A 19,470-nucleotide genomic window follows, 5' to 3' on the forward strand; every position below is an offset into this window, starting at 1 on the left:
AGTGTAGGGTCCAGTTATAGCCTCATGCTACCAGTAGTAATAAAGAGCCTGACCAAATGCAAAACAAGTGGGAAAAGAACAGTCAGAAAAGCTAAAATGCTAACAGACTTACTCATCATATTAACACAGCTGAAATATCATGTTGTATTAAATAAAAACGTGTTCTTCTTCCTAAACAGGCATTTTAAACAACCCCAAATTTGAGCAGATAAGACAGAAAGAACAGAAAAAGCTAAACAAGACAAAACAAAACAAACAAGAATACTAGTAACAAGAAGAACGTAAATTACACAGTGCGTTGTGTATATATAAATAAACAGGCGCATTGTTATTGGGCGCGTGGCGGAGTACACATCTGTCACAGAGCAAATATACAGAAACGGATAAGCCTACCCTCGCATTCTCACCTGTGGTCAGTTAAACTAACTCTATACATGACTGCCAGAGTGCCTGGAGGGAACCTACGCAGACACGAGGAGGACATGCAAATACCACAGAAGCAGGCTTACGATCTTGTTGCTGGATTGTTTTAAACCAGTAATAAAGCTGTTTTGATTCCGGTCTAGCGCTGTCCTCTTTCGGCTTTGCTGGAGGTGGCCCTTTATCTGTTGTGCTCGCAGCTTGATTAAACTGATCCCAGAGCAGCTGGTATCATGTTTCAGTACCGTGGTCAGCTCCGAGCCCTGCCTCTTTCTCCGAGCAGCAGCGCACCAACGCATCAGCGTTACCTCTCTGCGACACCTCCCCTTTAGATTTGCTCCCGTCATTAATTCCTCCTATGTGCCACTGACTGGGAGAGTTGAAAGGCTTCGAAATCACACGGCTACTTTGTGTTTATAACACTTTATTTTTTCGCGATGAGCTTGGAACTGTGGCAGCAGTTTTTTTCATGACAAAGAACAATCTGAGGGCTCATCGGTCAGCTTTAGTACATTCAAGGCGTCTTTCTGTTTTCTGCTCTCGCAGTTTTTCAATTGCAACAGGTAGAGTCTTCATCTAAGCTACCGCAGCATGTTGGACCCGTCTTCAAGCGAGGAGGAAGGGGAAGAGATACTGCAGGTGGAGCACAAAGAAGTGGCGGCCCCGAAGAACATCGGGGGAGCCCGATTGTCACCGGGCCGAGCCGCCGACGGCCAAGCCAACGGAGGGCTCCAGTCACGGGGTGGCGGGAGCGGCCGTGGTCGACCGTCAAGCCCGAGCCCGTCGGTTGGCAGCGACAAGGAAAAGGAGGACCTGGAAAAGATTCAGCGAGATGAGGAAGAGAGGAAAAAGAGACTCCAGCTGTATGTGTTTGTGATGCGCTGCATCGCATATCCATTTAACGCGAAACAACCGACTGATATGGCCAGGAGGCAGCAGAAGGTAGGCTTGGAGCAATGAACAGGATTGACCCAAACCTAGCTTCAAAGCTGTGATTGAAATTCATGTTGCACTTGTGTCGTCTACGAGATAAATGATACCATCTGTTGCTTCAATCAAGGCTGGTTACCTGAAAGCAGTTGCTTAGCCCGACAGTCTTAAGTGAATCCCTTCACATATTAGGCCGACATTTTCCTCACCAGTTTACCAGAAACATGGAACCAGTTCCACAAGCCCAAACCACATATCTCTTTTTGATTGAACATTAAATCGCAGCAAATCCTTTTTTTTTTTTTATCTTTACACTGGTGCTGAAATGACGATTGCTAAGCTAAATTGCATTAGAAAGTAGTAAGACAGTTTTTAAAAACAACGGAGTGTATTAAATCCAAATCGAAGAAAGATAAACAAGAGTGACAGAGAGAGAGAGAGAAAAGTAAGAGCATTGATTTTCTTCCTATCTGTTGTGTGAGTTGCCTCTTGGCATCAATATTCTTCTTCTTTAACAACATTGTGATAAGAACAATTTAATGCAGGAAAATCTGCACCAATCTCTGTGACATCGCCTGTCTGCAATTTTTTTTCCAATCTGCATTTACATTTACAAGGTAATACCAATTTATTTGTGATAAAGCTATGTGGGTAGTGCATAATAGAATGGAGACATACCCCTTGTGTTACATGTTGGTAATACAGGCTTTTAGCAGCATTCTGACCATGTCCACAGACACACTGGAGACAAAAGTGTTTATTCTAGATGCTGGTAGGAATGGTGAAAAGTGGATTTGCAATAAATATTTAAATAACTGCATAAAATCACACACTTCAAGACAAATTTAGTCAAAGTGCAGCTGAAAAGTGGCAACACTGGTTAATTAAAAAAATGAAAAATGAAGAGCTTGAGAGTTTAAATCTTACTGACATAACCTCAGTGGTCTGTAGTCGTAGTAAAAGGCATTTGGTGAGAACATACCTCTGAGCATGAACCTTGTTTACACCAGTAAGTTTTGATAAAACAGTCAGAAAGCAGACATAAAGACCCTTAGAACTGCAAACACAGATAGTTCCTGTTTAGTGTATAAACAAGGATATTTCCACCAGAAGTTGGTGAGCTAGACAACTGAAAAATGCTGACTGTGTTGAGCTCTATCTGTTGTTGGACTGGTCCTTGGTGGCGTCCTTTGGGGGACACTGCTTCAATTTTAGGGGCATTCACATGGTTTCTATTGTTCTCATGGCCTTTATTCTAAGCGATCCTTCCTGACATTTCTTACACAAATATCTACACTTTGTACTCCTCACATTTTCAAAAACAGGCTTGTTGTTTTAAGTTTCATTGCAGAGGTATTTGCCTTACATTAGTGTGCGCCTTCAAACTTCAAACCGATTTCAGCACCAATTGGAGGGAACAAGAAAATCTATGAAAGTTAATCCTATCAGTGTATCCATCATTGGTGCTTATTGCATAGAAAGAGGTGAAAGAGGCAAAAAAATTTTAATGTCAACTCAGGGGTTAAAGTGGGCCAGAACAATCTGGAATTGCATTTTTCATGTCTGTATGTTGTCATTGCTTTTCCACCAGCATCACAACAACAAGGAAGTAGCATTTTTTAAGTGGCAGGTAATTTCAAATGTAACTTTTTGATTGGATAAACAAATATCAGCAAACAAACACAAACCGAGTGTAGTTTGTCAAACTACACTCGGTTTGTCTCTGCTAGCTAAAGGTACAGCTGCTGTATTTTCCAGAAAGAAAAACTTCATTCAGAAATAGAGAAAAATGTTAGAAAGACTGGAAAGTTGAGGAAGATGACAGATTATATTTAAATTGAATGACTGCTCAGTGACATTTGTAAATATAGAAATTTAAAGCTTACTTGTAATAACCTCATTTTTAAATCCAATATTGGATCTGTATATGACTCTTCTTAGAGGAGGTCCTCAGGTCCACATGTATCACTGCTGCTGTACATCCTGTACAATCACCAATGTATTTGGAACAGGCCGTGCATTTATCATTTGATCTACACAAAGATTTACCTCAACTTCAAAACCGTCTTGTTTTGAGTTATGAAATATTCTACTTAGTTTTAACCTTTCACAAGTCAAATTCAGTAGGTAATGTTGCAAAGCAGAGACTCCCGACTGTCTTACTACTGCTCTTATCTGGTAATGTGCAACCTAACCCGGGCCCTGAGCTGCAATGTACTCAGACACCATCTGAATTTAAATCCTCATCTGGGCTGAAGATTGTTCATCTTAATGTGCGCAGTTTGTTACCCAAGATGGATATGGTGAAGTTTTGGGTTTGATAAACAGATGGGGATATTGTTTTAATTTCTGAAACTTGGTTGTCTAAATATATATCTGATGAACATATTAGCATAGCTGGATACAGTATCTATCGTACAGATAGGCTTGAGAAAGGTGGTGGTGTTGCTGCTTATGTTAAGTTGAAATTTGATGCCACAATAGTTCTATCAGAATACATTAGCAAGCAAATGGAATTTCTGGCTCTGAATATTGCAAAGGGTCTTTATCTAACAGCTGTTTGTTGCTATAGACCTCGTTCTGCCTTTACAGAGGCTCTGCATTCTTTAAAGCTTTTCCTGTCCAGACTAAACTACAGACCCTGTCCAAGAAATTAGAATATCATGGAAAAGTTTATTTATTTCCATGATTCCTTTCAAAACATTAAACTTTCATTGATTAAGGGCCCACAACTTAAACAATTTCAAGTACTTAGTTGTTTATTTGTATATAATGTTCCAGCTCATAAAACCCACAACAACAGTATTCTAATTCAAAAAATTAGAATACAGTGAAGACAGGTAAAAAACCCCTGAAAAGTCTACCTTGATTGACTAGCTTCTGACAAATGTTCCTCATAAATTTTCATCCTTGGGTGTCTTTTGCCATGACTTAAGCGACCACTGTGTTGTTGCTGTTATTTGAAACACTAAGGTGCCCAAGTCATCAGGTATTATTTTTAAAAGGACTGTTAAACAGTTTAATGAACAAGCATTTTATCATGATTTGTCAAACTATGATTGGAAGAAAATAGGATTGATCCCTGATGTGGGACAGTTTTTATGGATGCTTTTATGCTAATTGTGAATAAACATGCCCCATTAGGGAGATTTAGGATAAAAGGTCATAAAAAGTCCCAGGTTCGCCCCAGAGCTGGCAGATATCCATCATGAACGTAACCTGGCTTGGGCCAAAGCCCAATGATTGGCTTCTTTTCAGATGACTAAGAAATAAATGTACTTCCTCTATTAAGAAAGCTAAATCAGAATATTATTATTGTCTGTCTGAGAACCTAAATAATCCACAGAAGTTCTGGAAAATATTAAGTCTCTTTCAGGTAGGAAAAGCTCACCAATTTCTTTAAGGATTCAGTTCCTGTTTATGATAGGAAGGAGATTATGAATTGCTTTAACAAGCACTTTATATCTTCTGACTCTTTGACTCTCTGAATCCAGTCTCTGTAAAATCCTGCACAAACATTGGTCAGCCATTTAACTTTGTTCCTTTCTTTGTACAGGAAGTCCATGAAGCTCTTAAAGTATTAGCTCATAGAAAACCGTCAGGACCCGATTTAATAGATTCTTACTTTTTGAAACTCCCAGCTGATTTTGTGGCAGAGCCTCTCTCAATTATTGTAACCCTCAAACTGGTTATGGATGTGAGCTCCACCCAGGCAGAGCGGCGAAAGAAAGAGAGTGAGAGCAAAACAAAAACACATGTAGCCTTGCGGAGCCGGCTGGGCAGAAACAGGGACCATGACAATGGAAGAAATTCCCTCAGTATGGAAATCAGATTTTGTTGTCCCTCTATTAAAACGGGGATAACCCAGCAGTTTTAACTAATTATAGACCAATTGTAATGGCCCTAGCAGGGCCTCCTCCTGAAGTTACCTGTGTGGGTGTGTCCTACCAGCTCTCCTGCCTTAGGTGCCACCTTTTTTTGTACAGCTGCCTTCCATCAGCAATTAAAGGTATTTAAGCCCAGAGAAAGGTGAGCTCTGTGCCAGAGAGCCATGTGAGTAGTTGGAGCTAGTGAGCTGTGTGTTTGCAGCTTGCAGCTAGTGAGCTGTGTGTACTGATGGGCAGATGAAGCTTCATGAAGCACTGAAGCTTTTGATAGTGATGGTGAGATGAAGCCTCATGATGAACTGAAGCTTTCCACCCAATTGGTCGACTCATGGTTCGAAGCATTGTGATGATTCATTTGCTCTACTGCGCCATCAAGTGGACAATTCAAGTGAAGCGGGCTCTGTGATTATAATGAAGTGTAAACCTCTAAACTGAATAAGTAAATTGTTTTCTTGGTTATTTATCCCGAATATTGTCTCAGTATGTGTGATACAAAAGAGAAAGTGGAAACTATCAGGACAGAGTTTTGGTATGATTGTGTAACTGTTAGCCTCAGACAGTCAGTCAATAGTATAATTCAGATCATAGATCAGTACATTTGCATATTTTTATAACTATAAAAAGAAAGCTGACACTTTCGAGACTTTATCTAATGTGTAAGCATGACAGCAGATGCCTTAGATTAGAATCAGTGAGCTGTCGGCTTTCAGCCCCGACCGTGTCCGTGCTGTCTGGTGAGAAAGGCGACATCTCACTGATTGTGATGCGTCAGCGCTTTGTGTTTATGTCTTTGTGCAGAATCGGTGTACCTGCTCTCATTTACTGTTTTAGCTGTTTGGTGGTGGTTGAAATGTAGTAATATTTATATTAAAAATCGATTCAGGATTTTAATGAATCGATATCACGTTATCCAAGCTAGAATCGATTTTAATCGATAATCAAAACCCGCTAGTACCTGTGTAATCATGCTTATGTACATCTGGATAATGACACAAACTAGTGTTTGGCGCTTCACTCTTTAATAAACTAAAAGACAGAAATCAGATTATAGGATCTGTAGTGTTGTTTATTTATATTATGGTGCTTATCATTTGTGATATTTATTGCTGTGTGCATACTTTATTAGGAGAGATAACATAAAATAAAAAATCTCTTCCTTCCTGGTTCCATCGAAGAAGAAATGCTCAAGTAACTATGTAACACGTACGTAATCCAACTCCACAACACAGTGTGATGGGAAATCAGCTGTGTTTTTCTGCCCATTTTAAATCGAATCTGGCGCAAACCGGTAAACCAGTCCCTGAATCGTAGTCAAAGGAGCTTGCAAAGAAAAGCGTCTGGACTTCTTTAAGTTGCTTGAAGACGTTTCACCTCTCATCCGAGAGGCTTCTTCAGTTCTAAGGTCAAATGGTGGAGAGTCCCAGATATAAACCTGGTGGGAGTGTCCCCCCACAGAGGGACAAAAGGACCCCCTGATGATCCTCTAAACGCCTGAGTCAAGGTGTGGAACTGGGTGTGGGTCCCAATCAGCCAGAGTATCGGGTGAGTTCATTGTGAAACCTGGCCCCACCTTATCATGCGAATTCCTGAGGTCAGATGGCCCAGGGTGTGAGTGGGCGTTAAGGCGTCTGGGAAGGGATCTCAAAACTGGATTATAGATGGCAGAGAGTTGGTGTCGTAAACCACCGCCTCTGTTCAAAGATGGTCGCTCACAGTGGACATAGATTTCCAAGATGATACTTGGAAAAGGACAAAATCATTGACCGCCTTACTTATCACCGCCTTTACCCAGGGGATTCCATACCCTGCATTTACGGACTTCCAAAAATCCACAAGGAAGCTGTCCCACTCAGACCCATAGTCAGTAGCATAAACTCAGCCACTTATAACATTGCAAAACACCTTGCTACCATCCTTGCTCCTCTCGTGGGGAACACCCCACACCACATCAAGAACTCCACCGACTTCACTGACAAGGTCCAGAAACTTACCCTGGATCCAGATGAAACCATGGTGTCCTTTGATGTAGTCTCTCTCTTCACGTGCATACCCACCACGGAGGCCGTGGAGACTGTCAGAAAACGACTACAAGAAGACAACTCCTTGGAGGACAGGACCAACTTCACACCCGATCAGATTTGCACACTGTTAGACCTCTGCCTCACCACCACATATTTCAAATACAATGAAGGCTATTACAGACAAAAACATGGCTGTGCCATGGGCTCCCCCGTGTCACCTATCGTAGCCAACCTTTACATGGAGGAAGTGGAAAGGAAGGCTCTTGGCTCTTTCAAAGGAAGAGTACCCAGCCACTGGTACAGATATGTAGACAACACCTGGGTCAAAATCAAGACACAAGAAGTGGAATCCTTCACTGCGCACATCAACGCTGTGGATAAAAGCATCAAGTTCACCAGGGAAGACACAAAGGATGACTGTTTGCCTTTCCTGGACTGCGCTGTGCACATTGAAGAGAACGGCAACCTCAACATCGAAGTTTACCGGAAGCCCACACACACGGACCAGTACCTCCTGTTTGACTCCCATCACCCTCTGGAACACAAACTTGGAGTAATTAGGACCCTACACCACCGGGCAGAACATGTTCCCTCTAAGCCTGAAGGAAAAAAAAGAAGGAACACACACATGTAAAGGAAGCACTCAAAACGTGTGGCTATCCTAAATGGGCATTCTTAAAGTCAGCGAAGAGGCACAGAAAAGAAGATCAGACACCAGCGAGGGAGGATAAGAAGGACAGACGCAACAACATTGTCATCCCCTATGTAGCCGGTGTATCAGAGAAACTCAGGAGGGTTTTCTCCAAGCATGACATCCCGGTGTACTTCAGACCCAGCAACACACTCAGACAAAAACTGGTTCACCCGAAAGACAAAACGCCAAAACACAGACTTAACAATGTGGTGTATGCTGTACAGTGCAGCGAGGAATGCCTAGACCTCTACATTGGAGAGACCAAACAGCCACTTTACAAGCGCATGGCACAACACAGAAGAGCCACCTCCACAGGACAAGATTCAGCTGTCCATCTGCATCTTAAGGATAAAGGACACTCTTTCGAGGATGCCAATGTTCACATTTTGGACAGAGAGGACAGATGGTTTGAAAGAGGAGTGAAAGAAGCCATCTATGTCCACTGTGAGCGACCATCTTTGAACAGAGGCGGTGGTTTACGACACCAACTCTCTGCCATCTATAATCCAGTTTTGAGATCCCTTCCCAGACGCCTTAACGCCCACTCACACCCTGGGCCATCTGACCTCAGGAATTCGCATGATAAGGTGGGGCCAGGTTTCACAATGAACTCACCCGATACTCTGGCTGATTGGGACCCACACCCAGTTCCACACCTTGACTCAGGCGTTTAGAGGATCATCAGGGGGTCCTTTTGTCCCTCTGTGGGGGGACACTCCCACCAGGTTTATATCTGGGACTCTCCACCATTTGACCTTAGAACTGAAGAAGCCTCTCGGATGAGAGGTGAAACGTCTTCAAGCAACTTAAAGAAGTCCAGACGCTTTTCTTTGCAAGCTCCTTTGACTACGATGACCTGGATGACTGAGAACCTTCACAGACAGTCCCTGAATCAGTCACGTGGTACGGGCTGCCCGCGAGGCCTCGAACGTCACTGCATACGTAATCAAAGCAAGCCTCGATACGCGCTTCACAGAAACGCCCCCGAGATTACCCGACACACGATTCGACGCTTCGACACACAGGACACATCACTAGCTTTTGATCCAATTGGTTCACCACAGTGCAAAGCTTCTTGAAGCTTCATTTGCTCTAGTAGGACACCTACTGGACGTAAAAATATTAGTTGGCATGAATTTGAAGAGTGTGGCCTTTTGCACACAGCCTGTAAATGTCAACAACAAAAGGAGTGTGTAAAACATCTATATTGTAGTCATGGCAGTATACTGTGTATATTTATACTGGCAGTACGGAAAATGATCATTTGGAAATGCTTAAAATGGAAATGACCATTTACTGTGAGGTGTGGTTGGGGTGTGGACAGTGGTTGTGCTTTTGTAACGTTGAGGTATGGACAGCTACACACTGAGGCTTTGAGCCTCAGTCCTGCCTGCCCACATTTTATTCTGTAAAAACTACATTTTCACTGCTTGAATACCAGGTTCAAGTTATTGTCAGGATATTGTAGACGAGACATGACGAAGAGATGTGCAAGAATGGAGTATAGTGTGTTCAGTAACTAATGTGATTGAGTGTGCAAATAAGCATATTGTTCCCAGGTCCAGTTTGTAATGGATTTGTGTAATTTGTTGGTGTTTTTGAGTCTTTTGATGAGTATTGTAAGTGTTTGTAAAGGTGTATGTGTATATCAGTTCTTTGGTGGTATTGACTTGAGGGCTCTGACTGCTTGGGGGAAGAAGCTCTTGCAGTGTCTGGTCGTCACGATTTTGATGCTGCGAAACCGTGTGCATGTGAGGGGTGGAAAGTGTCTTTCTCTATGCTGTTCGCACGTCAGATGATGTGTCTGTCGTAGAGTTGGGAGATGGGTGGGCGAGGGCCTTCAGTGATCCTCTCTGCTGTCCTGCTGTAGCAGCAGAGGGCGCTCTCAATGTTCCCTGGTAAAATGAAGGGAGGAGGGAGACTGGCCTTTGACATTTTCCTAAGAAGGCATTGTTGGGCTTTCTTCATGATGATGGTGGTGTTCAGAGGTCATCTTGTATGTGCACAGGAACTTCACACTGTTCACCATCTCAACAGCAGATCTGTTTATGTGGAGTGGGGTGTGGGTCATTGAGGTAATAGAGGTTGAGGTGAGTGAGGTTAAATAAAATGGGGAAAAAAAAAAGTTTTTTCACGTCAGTTCAATTAAATTTTACTTATACAGAGCCAAATCACAACAAAAGTCACCTCAAGGTGCTTTATATTGTAACGTAGACCCTACAATAAAACATTCAGAGAAAAAAACCCAACAATCATATGACCCCCTATGAGCAAGCACTTTGGTGATAGTGGGAAGGAAAAACTCCCTTTTAACAGGAAGAACCCTCTGGCAGAACCAGGCTCAGGGAGGGGCGGGGCCATCTGCTGTGATTGGTTGGGATGAGAGCAGGAAGACAGGATAAAGACATGCTGTGGAAGAGAGCCAGAGATTAATAACAGGTATGGTTCAGTGCAGAGAGGTCTGTTAACACATAGTGAGCGAGAAAGATGACTGAAAAGGGAAAAACTCAATGCATCATGGGAATCCCCCGGCAGCCTACGTCTATTGCAGCATAACTAAGGGAGGATTCAGGGTCACCTGGTCCAGCCCTAACTATATGCTTTAGCAAAATGGAAAGTTTTAAGCCTGATCTTAAAAGTAGAGATAATGTCTGTCTCCCGAATCCAAACTGGAAGCTGGTTCCACAGAAGAGGGGCCTGAAAACTGAAGGCTCTGCCTCCCATTCTACTTTTAAATACTCTGGGAACAACAAGTAGGCCTGCAGAGCGAGAGCGAAGTGCTCTAATAGGGTGATATGGTACTACAAGGTCATTAAGATAAGATGGGGCCTGATTATTTAAGACCTTGTTTGTGAGGAGCAGGATTTTGAATTCTGGATTTAACAGGAAGCCAATGAATGGAAGCCAGTACAGGAGAAATCTGCTCTCTCTTTCTAGTCCCTGTCAGTACTCTACAGCATTTTGGATTAGCTGAAGGCTTTTCAGGGAGTTTTTAGGACATCCTGATAATAATGAATTACAGTCGTCCAGCCTGGAAGTAAAAAATGCATGAACTGGTTATATAGTAGAGCTGCACAAGGCTCGTATTGGCTAAAATCAGTATCACTTTCGGAATACTGATTTTGAAGATGACCTGAAATTGCGTCACGCAGCCTTGGGATTTCATGTTGTGCAGTCCATTATAACTAATACAAAGCAATATCCCTGTGCGTATAGGTAAAATGGACTGATGAGGTCCATACCAGTGTTTTCAAACAGGATTTCCATTACAGTTTTTGCCCGTTGCTTGAACACTATAAACCCATGCTTAGACTAAAGTAACACAACTTGAAGCTTTTGCTACCATACCTCAAACACATGTACCCATACCTTAAACAAAAGCTCTGCTTTGCACCCTAGTTGCAATTATGCAACACACATGGTCCTGCATACTACACTCTATTTCATACATAAGACACTTCGCTCACAAAATGAAATTTCAGGGTGCCATTTGGAAAACACATGTATCCAAAATACAAAACACATCGGGTAATTGCAACCACTCAAATACACACCTGAAGGCACTTACTTGCAAAACTGAACACCAATTAGCCAACTACAAAAAGCCCTCAGTTTAGCCAATTCAAGAACTTTGCAAGCATGGATGGAAGGAGAGCAAGAGGAGGAGGAGGTCGCAGAGGCCATGCAGGGACCCATATTTCTGATGATATAAGAGCCAACTTTGGTGGACCATGTCATCAACCACAGCCTGACTATGAGGGAAGCTGGGCAGAGTCCACCCACATCTAAGCCGCTTCACAGTGGCATCTGTAATAAGTGTAATGTGTGTAATAAGTGTAATAATGTGCCAAGTTGGCACACATATCTAACATTAAGGGACGCACAAAAAAGTCTATTATGGCCATGTCCTAAACACAACAGGAAGTTCGCCATTTGGAAGTGAAGGTGACATTTTGGCTCTAGTTTTGCCATTTCCATGCCTCGAACTTTTGCGAACTCCTCCTTGGGGTTTGAATGTATAAGCTTCATATTTGGTCAGTGCCAACTACACACCTGGGCCATGTTAAATTGCAGAGCTTTTGAGTTTTTCGTGATACGGTGAGGCCGTGGCGCCATTGCGAATTTCAATGACTCGCCATGAAAGTCTTATTGCCTCTCATTCTGTCATACATTGTCCGATCTGTACCAAAGAGCACACATATGATAAGGCTCCACCCCCGAACATATGTCATATGCCATATTTGACATCAGGGACAGCGCCACCTAGTGGGAACAGGAAATGTCATGTTTTACACTTTGGGGTACAGTATTGTGATGGGTGACATCTGCAGCCTCAAATTTCTCCAGGAAAGCCTTAAGCAGTTGTTCTTGGGTTACAGTGAAAACTGTGAGTTTTCGTGAAAGGGTGTGACCCCGAAAGCATGGCGAACTTTGATGTCCCGCCATGAAGAAACAAATTAGTATAACTCAATGAAATCCAGTCTGATCAGTACCAGACTTTACAGGCATGATGTCATAGCCACCCTGAACAGATTGATGTATCCATTGTCAGGAATATGCAGAGCGCCACCTAGTGGCAACAGGAAATGTCATGTCTTTCATTTTGTTGTACTGATTTTCACAGGTTCATCGTGGCCACCTCAAAAGCGGTGAATATCACCATCAGTCCCTCATGATGCTTCAGTGCGAAAATTGTGACTTTAAACTGAACGGCACACCCTGGTGGCAACGCGGTTCACCATGAAAGATGAAGTGGCTTTTAAAGTTTAAAAAGTCTTGAAATTTGGCGCACACCTCCAATGTGATGAAGGTTTTGTTGTTATGTGATCATTTTCATTGAATAGCGCAAAATGGCTCCACAGCGCCCCCTACAAAATTTCAAAACAACAGCCCCTGCTCTGTGTTTTATGTATGAGTCTGAAACCCGGTAAGCTTATAGGAGATATCAAGATGTACAAAAAGGTCTCTTGGAGCAATATCCCAAATTAAACAGGAAGTCAGCAATTTTTTAAATTAATGTGTAATTTTGGCGACATTTTCCCCTCTTTTCAGGCTCCGTACTTTGACAAACTCCTCCAAGGGATTTCGTCAGATTGAAGCGATGTCCAGTGCGTGGCATCTAAAGACCTTTGTGATGTTAAATTGCGAAGCTTTTTACGTTCAGGGAAACGGGGTGGTCATGGCGTGGAGTCTCAATCACTCGCCAAAAAGCAGTAATCTGCTGTCACTCAAAAACACAAAGTCCAATCTCTTCCAAAGGTCACAGGCGTGATGAGACTTGACCTCGGATATGTTAGTTATGCCATTTGTCATTAATGGTTAGAGCGCCACCTAGTGGGACGACTATAATCATGATTGAATGAGATTAATTGTTAGCTGGTGGTTAAATGCAAGAATTCCATCAATGTGACATTAGATCGGACGTGCTGGTTGTAGGTGTTGGGCGTGGCTCGACACGCCGGGGTGCGAGGGCCCTCGTAACGCTGCTTGCAGCTTTAATTATTATTATTATTATTATTATTATTATTCAGGCAAAACAAGGGCCTTTATGAGGGCCTAAACATGCTCAAAAACTCATGAAATTTTGCACACATGCCAGGTCTGGTGAAAAATTTTGTATTTTAATGGTTTTACATATGAGCACTGGGAAATGGCTCTAGAGCGCCACCTATGCATTGTTAAATGCAGCTCTATGAACACATCGTTTGAGCTACATGTATGAAATCTGGCACACATGTGTATCATGCCAAGACGAACAAAAAAGTCTGTGGGCCCATTGATGCAAACCAAACAGGAAGTCCGCCATTTGGACGTGAATGGCTCAACAGCGCCCCCTAAAAAATTTCAAAACAACAGCCCCTGCTCTTTGTTTTATGTATGAGTCTGAAACCAGGTAAGCTTATGGACGATATCAAGATGTACAAAAAAGTCTCTTGGAGCAGCAATATCCCAAATCAAACAGGAAGTCAGCCATTTTAAAATTAATGTGTAATTTTGGCAACATTTTCCCCTGGTGGTTTTTAGCTGGTGGTTAAATGCATGAATTCCATCAATGTGACATTAGATTGGACGTGCTGGTTGTAGGTGTTGGGCATGGCTCGACGTGCCCTCATAACGCTGCTTGCAGCTTTAATTTTATTTTGTTCTTCTTGTATTTATATCTATTCAGTCGGGTCTGTTTCCAACCCTTTTTAAACTACTTTAAACTACTTTGATCTCTAGTTTTCACTTGATGAGGGATTATTATGTTCTTCCTGATATGGGTGTGTGTATAATGGGTGGTGCTGCAGCTGCGGCTGCAGGAACAGGTGGTGGATTAATAAAAGGATCGCGAGGACTGCACAGTGTCTCGTCTTCTGGTTTTACTAAACTGGCAGTTAAGTTCTGTTTTTTCTGGTTGTTTATTTTATTTTTCTCTTGTTTTTTCTTTTTGTTTTCGTCTCGCCTAACTGCTTTTAAAGAGCCTCCTTCAGATGTGTTAATGCTCAGGGGCTGCATTTTATTTTCTTAGGATTTCTCAATCTATTAGCACTGATTTGTCCGGTGCCTGGACTTTGCTTTCCTAGCCACTGCTCGTCAGCAGTGAGTTTTGTGGGCTGATTCCCCATTATCACAGAACTGCAGAGCCATCTCTGGTACTAGACTCGGGGGTGGTGGCTGAGATGCCCTTCTACTCTGGCTCGAAGGACCAATTTAAATGACAGGGGATTTCTAAGAATCAAGTTCTTCAGCTTGAGACACCTGAGTTAGAAAACACAAACACTGCAGTTGTCTTTCACTCGCGAGGGCAGTCATGGACGCACGACCTGCGTCTCATCACTGTCTGTGTGCTTTATTTATACTTGTCTGTGTGTCTCTGTGTGTGTGGTGTGTACAAAGGTAACAAAGTTATTCTAAGAACTCAGAGCTGAGGTTCCCCTTTTCTAAGTCTGCATGTTCTTTCAGAAAAGAGGAAGCTGTTAGTTTTTTATCACAAAAGAGTTCAGGTCAAAAAGTCACGTAGACATTTGGTTGCTTAGTGATCCTAAAAAAGCACATTTCATGAAGCTGATCACATTATATAAAAACAATTTGACACAGCCACACCATTAAATAGCTCTGCCAACGATGGTGGATGATTGGCAGCAGCTGGCGAGGAATCAGTTGCAGGTGGGACAGCTCAGAGTGGCAGCACTTCTGGGTCGGAGATCTCCCGTTGCTACGCAACCGCGTAACAATCGCAGCGGAGCCGGAGAGAGAAACCGAGCGAGAGAGAGGAGAACAAACACACACATACACACAGGTCGCCGGTCGGGGCACCGTCAGACCTGACAGTGAAGTTCACTTCTCAGCATAGAAAACCCAATATGAATGCCAAGCCATGCTGGAACACCAACACAGAACATGGCTTTAAAGCTAGTTAGCCACGCTAGCTCAGCTTAGAAAAACTCACAAATACATGGCTAGAGTGCGGTTACTCCTAATATACACGTTTTTGTCATTGCTGTTGTTCTTGTTCTCCGCTTTCAGTCTGCACATGTGTTGTCTCACACTACAGCTATCCCCAAATAACACGATTTGGCCTTCAAGCTCAGCATGAGTTTGCATCTGCATTTGATATATCTTACTAAGCTAAAATAGCTACAGATGTAGGACCTGGGACTTTTTTCCTCTTCTTAATATCGCTATTTCCTTTCTACTTTATAAGAAATAAATAATAGTGAGGCAGTCCAGTATATCACTTGTAAATTAATTGTTATATAAGTATGTAATATAAAAGTAATACCAGTAATTTTGTTCAAACAGGAATGTGATTAAGCCAATCCATACTTATTATTAAATAAAAGAGGAAAAAGAAGAAAGTCTAAGGCCCTCTGTAGGTTGGTAATTCACCTTTGTAAAATAAGTCAAACTAAATAAGTGTAACTAAGGTAGAACTTGTTTAATTCAAGAGCAATTTATAACTGAACTTGATTACACACTTCCTTATTTGACCAAAGCTAGCTAACTGACTACAACCAAGTGAATACAAACCAGAGGAAAGTGGAATCTGAGTAACAAACTAAAGAAATTCCAAACTCTTAAATATCCCAGAGGCATTTTCCTACACATCAGATGACCGCTTGTGACAAGGTAGCAGCCTGAAGTGGCTTTTATCAGTTTATCAGGTTGTACTTGTTTGGAAAGCTATATGATATTTTCCTCATTACTTTGTGATAACCTTGTGTTTTATTTTAAATGAAGAAATTAAGAAAAATAAACAAACACAACAAGTAAAAAACTACAGACAACCTACACCAGTACTGGGAACATAGGAAGAAACATTGGAGTAGGGCTGGGCGGTAATCTGGGTCCAAAACTCCGTCCCCTTCAGGTCCCAAATCAAATGAACACTGAGAGTTAAAAGCGGTCTAAATTCTTTCATCTTTAATAAAATCATCAGCGTTGCTGCTTTACCAGGTGTAACAATTAAGTTTAACATCCATGAAAACAGAATTTATTAAATTTAACAGAGTTAGAAGTTAACAGGAAGTTAGCTCGCTAGTTTCCACCTAAACATTTCATACCATGTTCTGACAGAGATTTTTGAAACTAAGTAAAACATACAGCTTTGCTACCACTTCCAACATAAATGAAGACAGAAAACTAAACAGCAGTGACGTTTGTAGGGTTACTGAAGTTGGACTACCTGGTATATAATGTTGTGCTATGTGATTGCTAGCGACACAGCTATGTTAGCATAACATTAGCACAGTGAAGCTGGAGGATGAACGCCAACTTTTTTCCACTCGATAAAAGTTAACGTGAGGGATTCTGGTGGTCAGGGACAAATGTAATCGCATAGCAGGATGCTATACACGGGCCAAACTTCAGTCAGGAGAACAACTGAGATCATTCATCCACAATACGAGGTTAGTTATTAATATACTGCAACAACATGGGAACAGAGCAGCTGCAGAGAATTCAACATTAATGAATCAATGTTACGGAAGTGGAGGAAGCGCAGTTTTTAGCTTTCCACATATTTCAAAAGTGCTTCATCTCTTTGCTATGACTGTCGCCCGGCATAATTTGCAGATTATAATGGTTGTAGCTGCTGCGATGCTTTCGACCAAAACAGGCGCAGCTTGATGACATCATCAACATGCGCTATCGCGATAGAGCGGTATAATCAAAATCTCTATTGTTGGCCAAATTTATATAGTTTCTATCGTATATCGTTTATATTGCCCACCCCTACATTGTAGGCAACAAGATAGAAAACAGGGTGACAAATAACAAGGGGAACATAGGGCAATAAATTCACTAGAAACTAACAGGACACTGATGAAACCAATACGGACTGGTCAGACGGTCACCAAGGAGATGTTAAAGATAGTTGTTTTTAATTATGTTTGTGTCTCAAGTCAGTGAAAATTATTATATTATTCTTAAAGTAGACCAACATTTATCAGTAGTATTAGTCAAGTGCTATAAGTGTCTGAACAAAATGTAGTTTAAAAAGGAATACATGTTCAAAAATAAATGTGTGAATCTTGGATTCAAGTTGAAACTTGTTGAAACTTAAACTACAAACCAGGCTGATCAGGAAAGCAAAACTTTAACAGATTAGTAACAATAATTTTAACGCCAGACTCCCTGACATCATAAAGAGTGAGTTTATTGGCACCGAATGGGAGAACACAGTAACGTTTGGCCTTAAATGTCTATTGGCAACAAGAAAGAAGAGGAGCGCAGTTTAACTTTTGACTAAATGCCTTGCCAGCTGCTGAACGGGTGCCAGCAGTGAGTGGGTGGTATGTTCTGAAGCTGCTTGAATACAGGATCAATACACTACCATCAAGTCCAATGTCAGTGATGTCAGAAGAGCTCTTGGATTAGGGTTGCCATTTACTTCCTCATCACTGATTTAACAATAAGGTTTTTTCAGTTTTTCTTTATTTCAAATTTCAAATTCATAGAAGAACAATTCAATTTGGTTTTATTTATTTAGCACCAAATCACAACAGTCGCTGCACTTTATATTGTAATGTGAAGATCCTATAACACTAGACAGAAAAATTGGAGGTGAGGGGAGGGAGCCATGACAAAAGATACACTGTGGAAGAGAGCCAGAGTTTAAGAGGTTACTGTACATAATGATATGTCTGTGGGATGGTTATGATTTTTTTCTCTCTAATGGATAAAATTGTATTTATATAGAAATTCATTAAGTCATTACTAGTTATGGTTATAGGAGTTATTTAGCTCTGACTCTTTGTTAAACTGGCTACTGTGCTGAAAAGAAACCTGAAGTTCTTTGTTGTTGTTGTTTTTACTTTGTTCCTCAGATGAAGATCCTCTAAATTTGTGAGACACCATGTTCTCCCATTATTTTCTGTTTTAAGATGCACATTTGTGAGTTATATCAGGTAGTCACAGTTTGAGACTTTCTTTTTCAGAGGAGCAAATGTCTGCAGGGTGATATGAGAATGCAACATTATTAATAAGATAATCAATGTCTGTGGTAAATAAGGTTGCATGGTGGCTCTGCATTTTGTTGGGTCATGGGACTGAAGATATAATAAGAAGAAATTGTTCTTACTTAGCACTTTTTCTACCACGAGTTCTGAAATACGAGCACTCTAGAGCACATTAGATGACCTGCCTCCTGAGCCAGATCTACGGTCATGAAATTTATTCCCCACTGCTGTTTAATCCATTGCCTTACATTTAAATGTTGTTAAGGAATGATCAGACAAAACAGGGGTTTCAAAGAGTACCATTAAAAATTTGTTTCTATATCACATGTCAGAACAAGATCTAGAGAGTGATTAAAATGGGGTTGGACTCATTTACATTAGAGAGAAGTCAAGTAGTGATGGGATTTCCGGCTCTTTTTAGAGATCCGGCTCTTTCGGCTCCGAACTGGATCTTCAGGTTGTTTTGTTGCTTTAATTAATTTATTATTAACAGTAATATAAAATTATGCACAAAAGGAATTACTAATGTAACAAAAAGTGGTTTTATTTATATATGTTTATATATAAATATATGCGGTGGCCCCTAGAGACAAAACACGTACAAACTCCAAAACACATTTCTAGCATGAACTGAACTTCCAAAACAGCTACCTAGATCACTTAAATTACACAATCATGAAAGCATATGTGTGTTGTTTGTGTATTTATACACAAGCACTCATATATAGTCAAATAATTAAAAAATGTTCATTTACCTGTTATTACCACACACCGGTCATTGGTACTTGCTGGCTTGTGTAGCCACTAGGTAACAAAAGCTCAACACTGCCCCTAGCATCCTGGAGCACTTCTGTTGTCTTTTGTACGTGTTTTGAGTTTGTACGTGTTTTTACCTGTTTTGGGGTTTGTACGTGACTTGAAGTTTGTATGTGCTTTGTCTCTAGGGGCCACCGTAAATATACTTTTATTTATTCACTCCACATAAAATGTAATAAATAAATCATATAATACAAAAATCAACTATTCACATTTCAACTTTTAACTATTTAAATTTTCAGCTTTTTCCTTTTAAACAA

General features: G+C 41.3%; 1 protein-coding gene across 2 annotated transcripts in view; it reads left to right on the forward strand.

Annotated features, from left to right (window-relative positions):
- Positions 1–736: 736 nt before the first annotated feature.
- LOC102788571 (calcium-dependent secretion activator 1-like) overlaps positions 737–19,470 on the forward strand; it is a 243,993-nt gene continuing 225,259 nt past the window's right edge. For both annotated transcript variants that reach the window (XM_087850444.1, XM_087850445.1), the window contains exon 1: positions 737–1,362. In XM_087850444.1, coding sequence (XP_087706570.1) covers positions 1,012–1,362 — 351 coding nt within the window. In that variant the 5' untranslated portion in view covers positions 737–1,011. The remainder of the gene's footprint in view (positions 1,363–19,470) is intronic.

The sequence above is a fragment of the Neolamprologus brichardi genome, chromosome 13, assembly GCF_056152115.1.
Source record: "Neolamprologus brichardi isolate AB-2024 chromosome 13, ASM5615211v1, whole genome shotgun sequence".
Taxonomy (NCBI): Eukaryota; Metazoa; Chordata; class Actinopteri; order Cichliformes; family Cichlidae; genus Neolamprologus; species Neolamprologus brichardi.